The sequence below is a fragment of the Cyprinodon variegatus genome, unplaced genomic scaffold (assembly GCF_000732505.1).
Source record: "Cyprinodon variegatus isolate N-32 unplaced genomic scaffold, C_variegatus-1.0 Scaffold1140, whole genome shotgun sequence".
Taxonomy (NCBI): domain Eukaryota; kingdom Metazoa; phylum Chordata; class Actinopteri; order Cyprinodontiformes; family Cyprinodontidae; genus Cyprinodon; species Cyprinodon variegatus.
In genome coordinates this window covers 1-5,364 of record NW_015151593.1, presented here as the reverse complement: position 1 = coordinate 5,364, position 5,364 = coordinate 1, and the positions used below count along the sequence as shown (strand labels likewise).

The window sequence follows — 5,364 nt, the reverse complement described above, 5'->3', positions numbered from 1 at the left end:
GTCACTAACCAGTAGGTGGCAGTAGTGTTCTTTGACAAACATGGATGCCTCCAGTAAAGCACATTCACATGAAAATTACTCTGAATTAAAAACACTGATCATTTATTGAACAGGAAGGAATAATTTTACATTTAAAGAACTTTCAGAAGTTTGAATTCTGAATATGAACAGACCTTTCCTTTGATGTTTTTAAGCGGGAAAGTCCAAAGCTGCTTGTGAAGCATCTCATGTTGTCAGGTGTAGCTTCAGCTCCTCAGATGTGTAAAGACGCGCTGCTCCTGCTGCTCTAGACGCGCTGCAGGACCTGTTGATGTGCATCAACCATTGACTATGCTGCAAAGCAGCTGCTTCTGCTGCCCAAAGCACGTGAGGTTTGAACGTAGCATAATGGTTCTATGGGTTAAAATTCTTTAGTGCCTTTGTGCTGACGCTCACCTTTCATATTAGTTTTACTTTACATTGATACATGTAGGTTATGATGGTCAGGATTTCTGCAGTAAACCTGCAAATCGCCTAAATGACCACGTGTATAATGGCTAAACCTGGTTTACTAGTAGCTGATGCTCTGGAACATTTTCACAACATTTTAACTCTCAGTGCTCTCTGTAATAACTCAGGAATGCTTTTTGACATTCTCTTCTTTTCTACCCAGACTTTTCTAGCACTGTTACCGAGTCCAACTCGAAGAAACTGGATGTTAACAAGGAGAACAAATATCCAGGTCCTCCGGCTAATCGGGAGGAAAAGAACGTGGTGAACATGGCGTCTGAGCAGACTTCCAGCCCTTTCAGCACCGACCTGGAAGAAGGGGAAATTTTAAGCGACAGCGACGAGCCGAATGCAAGTTCTCCTGTTCCTGCCGCCAAGAGGGCGAAGCTAGCGGAACCGGTCAGGAATAAGCCGAACTCCAGGAAAAAACCAGAAGAACGTCGGGTCGCGTCCAAGGAGGATTCAGCTGCCGTTTCAACGCAGAGTCCTAGAAGTCGCTTTAAGACCGTTTGTCCGGCAGCAAGCAAAGCCTCTTTTTCATCTGTGGAAGAAATAATGGAGACGTTCAAGCTGGTTCGCACAGAGATGCGGAAAAAATACATGAAGCTCCATAAAACGTTCCCTAAGAAAAGCTTCTACGGCGTGATGGACAATTTCCAGAAGTCTTTCTTAGAGTTTGTGGATGGAGCTCAGTTCGGCCAAATATGCAGCAACGATCAGGAGCTGAAGTCTAAGTTGAAGAAGCTGATTGCCTCCGTGTTCAGCAAATTGTTAAACAACGGCATCGTGAAACGCATCTTTGAGCAGCAAGCGGCCAACCTAAAGCAGAAGCTGTGGGACTTTGTAGACGTCCAAGTGGACTACCTCTTCATAGACATCCACACGGCGCTGAAGAGCGTCTGCCAGGCGGCGAGGACTCCCCCTGAAGACAAGAGGTCCAGAGAGGGACTAGAATCCCAGCAGGCTGCTGTCAAAAAGCAGAACACGTCTCATTCACCCAACCCCAGCCTGAATAGGACCAAGTCAAGTGCAGTGGTCCCGTACAGAACCGGCCTGGGAAGCAGAGGTAAAGACATCCGAATGTCTCATGCAGAAAAAGACGACACCTCTAACACGGCTCCTCAAGAAGGTGTTAAGACACAAACCCCAGAGGATGTCCATCTCCCCCCACCTTCAGATAGAAGTAAAGCCTGTCCCGTGATGATTGCTCCAAACGGCTCCATGCTGGATAAACCCGACTTCCAGCTGCTAACCGAGCAACAAGCTTCCAGTCTGACATTCAATCTAGTTCGAGACTCTCAGATGGGAGAAATATTCAAATGTCTCCTCCAAGGCTCTGACCTGTTAGAAAGCACTGGGGTGTCTGCAGACGGCACGGCGTGGTCCATTGGGACTCCAAGGAAGGACGGGGAAAGATTTCTCGGCTTCGCCACGCCGTCCAAGTTCCCCTCCCCGTCCAAGCCCGATGCGTCACCCAGACTCGTCGCCACCTGGTCCAGCATTTCACCCCGAAAGAGGTCGTCCCCGTGTGCCAAGGATCACATCCACCTTAACCCAGCACTGTTTGATGAGAGCTGCCTCTTAGAGCTTCCATCCGGGAGCCGATCCCTGGCCGCAGAAAGAACCTTTTCTATTTTAGCTGAAGACCTGGCAGTCTCTCTAACCATCCCATCGCCTCTTAAATCCGACAGCCACCTCAGCTTCCTGCAGCCAGCGGACATTAGCAGACCGATAGTGTCCACTCCAGACAGTGTTATCAGTGCACACATCAGTGAGGATGCCCTGCTGGACGGGGAGGACGCTACAGAGCAGGACATTCACCTGGCCCTGGATAACTCCAGCTGCAGCTCTAGAGAAAGCACGACCTCAGAGACGCCCGCTCCTGCCTTCAAGCCCCACGTTCCCATGCAGGCGCTGGTGATGGAGAAGTCCAACGATCACTTCATCGTCAAGATCCGTCAGATCAACTCAGCTGCAGAAACCACCCTGATCGCTGAAGAGAGCTTAAGCAAGACGTTGATAGAAGAAGGTCAGCCGTCTGAGGAAGATGCAGCCGCTTCTCAGGAACGTCAGAACGATAGCGGTCGCTGCATGGTCCCACCTTCAGAGAACCAGATCCATCTCACCCAGAGCCCTGAGGTTCGTCAGCCAGACTCCAGATCAGACACCCAGGAACCGGCAGTGGCTCCAGTCAGCCATTCATCCAACCAAGAACCAGACACCCCATCTGCGAAGACGCCAGCAGAGGACGGTTATAACGCCACGTCTCCGAGTCCCCACAGTGGAACCGTCACAGATGGAGAGAGGACACAGCTGAGAGTAGAAGTGACTCCCCCTAAAGCACAGCACAAAGCAAGCGCTTCCATGGCGTTTATGGACGACGCCAACGTGTCCGAGTCAGAGAGGAGTCTCACCATCGACACGAGCAGCTCGTCAGAGAAGACCACCAGAGGCCGCGACCCGCTCAGGAAACGGAAAAGAGGCCAGGATAAACTGAAAGCCAAGCGGTCTAGAAAGGAGGAGAGTCAGAAGGAGGCTCATCCCACCAAGAACCTTTCACCTTCAGCTCTGTCCCCCAGCAGCCTGTCCGCCAAGAACATCGTCAGGAAGAAGGGCGAGGTGGTGATGGCGTGGACCAGGTCGGTAACTCCTCTGATTGCTGGATTCTGGTTGGTCAAGCTTGGAGGGTTCAGTTTAGGGGAAGATTTGTAGAAGACGTTTCTCCTCTCTGAGGAGACAGGAGCACTGAGGATGATATAACAGCTATAAGAAAGTTTTTAAGGGGACAAAAGGTGGCTTTGATCCCTCCCACTGGATTGGCCATGGAGGTCACCTGGGGGCGTTTGAGTGGGAGGGATCAGAACCACTGTTGCCTAAGCTGGACTTTTCAAGCTTGACCATCAGCTGGAAGATCCAGAATCTTCACAGATAAAGATTTTGGTTGATATTGAATTGGCTGAAAATGTTTCCTTAAAACATTTGAATCAATCTGACTGGATGATCTGGTGAACTGTAAAGTGCCTTGAGATGACATGATGTGAATTAGAGCTATAGAAATAAACTGAATAGAATTGAATCATGCATAACTTTAGTGCCATATAGAATAACTCCATCTTCTACTTTTCAGATGGATCTGCATTTTAAGCACATTTAACTTGCCGTCCAATTCAACTGTATTTTTGCAGATATCTTGTCCTGTGCAGGCAGCAGCAGGACAGAAAGATTATTAACAGAAAAATAAAGAGATCCAAGAAAAGCTAGAACCAGCTGAGCGATGGAGCGGGTCCAGAGAACCGTTGGTCTGGATGCTGCTTCCTCATTTTGAAGCAGATTCCCTCCATTCAGCCAACATCTGAAGGCACGTTATAGAGACGACTGGATCATCCAGACTGATCCACCATTTTCTAAGGAAAATGGTGGATTTCATCAGCACTGCAGAAAACTGAAGCTGTCACATCAGCTCAGACCTTCTGCTTGTTTCAGTCATTTTTGTTAAACCTGCTGGTGAAGATTCTCAGTCATCCAGGTCAAAGTAAAACAAACAAACCACTGGACTGTATTCCAAGTTCGAGGACGCTTCGCTTCCCATCCAGGAAGCTTTTTCAATTCAAAATAAAATGAAGAAGAAATTTAAAATAGTTTTGTTGAACTTATTTTAAATGCAATGAAAATATTGAATTGATATTGATGAGATGACATGTGTTGTGAATTGTTGCTATATAAATAAACTCAATTGAAAATCTGATTAATAGGAAAAAGAACTGACAGATGAATCAATTTGCAGAATAATCATTATTTGCAGCCCTAGTTTCCTAATTTAAGCTTGCTGGAGCGCCCTCTAGCTGCCATGTTGAGCATAGGCCATGTCTAAGCAAGTAAAGCGTGAAGGATTGATGTTGAGTCTCTTGTTCTTAGAGATGAAGATCGAGCGATTCTGATGAGCCTGAAAACCAAAGGAGCTTCCAGGGAGACGTTTTCTACACTCTCAGAGAAACTGAACAAGCCATCAGAGCAGGTGAGTCCATCTACTCTCCCTCCAGCTAATTTATCCCCCCACTGTCCTGGAATCACTCAGAGATCTTAATTAGTCATTGAAACTCATCCTAATTGGTTCCAGTTTATCATTGGAATGGATTCACCACAGGCCGCCGTTTATGGCCCCTTTTAATTGTCTGGTTCAACAAATTATTATTTACTCACTTTCAGCTTAAAGGTCTTTTTTTCCCCCAGTTTTAATCAAACCATTGAAATTATCCACCTCCTCTTAGTTGGCTCAACAAACATTTTAGACTCCTTTGGTTTGTAATAATGCACACTGAAGAATTAATTTATTTATTTATCCGTTTATTTGCCAGTACACATTTATGAACATTTCTGTAAATGTGTCAGTGTTAGCTACCTTTATAAAAAAGGAAAAAAAAAAGATAAAACATAGAAAATGTAAAAGAGTTGAGGCTACATCCTTCCAAGGGCAGGACCTACAGTCCAAACAGAGACATTAGCATATATGTACAGATATGTACAAAGGAACACCTGATCCTGACATCTGGCTCCGTCATGCACAAGGTGATCGGTAAGGTCTAATGAGCTGATTGCTGATTTGATTTTAACCAGTTTTTAGTTCTGAATGTGTTAAAAGTGGAGGATAGTGAGAGAGAAGCTGTTCCAGATGTTCCAGCTGCTGACTGAAAGAACAATCAGGTCAAAGGGGGTCAGTCTCCTCTAACCATAGACTGAGTGGCTTTACCAGAAGAGGATTTCAGTTTTATGAATTCCCTGAAAGGTATACAGGACCCAGTGGCGGCTGGTGAAAAGTATTTTTGGTGGGGCTGATATAGCCTAGTGTATGTCTCCAACTAATCCGGAATAAGAATT

The 5,364-nt window shown here is 46.3% G+C and overlaps 1 protein-coding gene across 1 annotated transcript in view; it reads left to right on the top strand.

Annotated features, from left to right (window-relative positions):
• casp8ap2 (caspase 8 associated protein 2) overlaps positions 1-4,573 on the top strand; it is an 11,667-nt gene extending 7,094 nt beyond the window's left edge. The window contains exons 6-7 of the mRNA XM_015400728.1: positions 653-3,128; positions 4,405-4,573. Of these exons, the coding sequence (XP_015256214.1) occupies positions 653-3,128; positions 4,405-4,573 (2,645 nt within the window). The remainder of the gene's footprint in view (positions 1-652; positions 3,129-4,404) is intronic.
• The last annotated feature ends 791 nt before the right edge of the window (positions 4,574-5,364 follow it).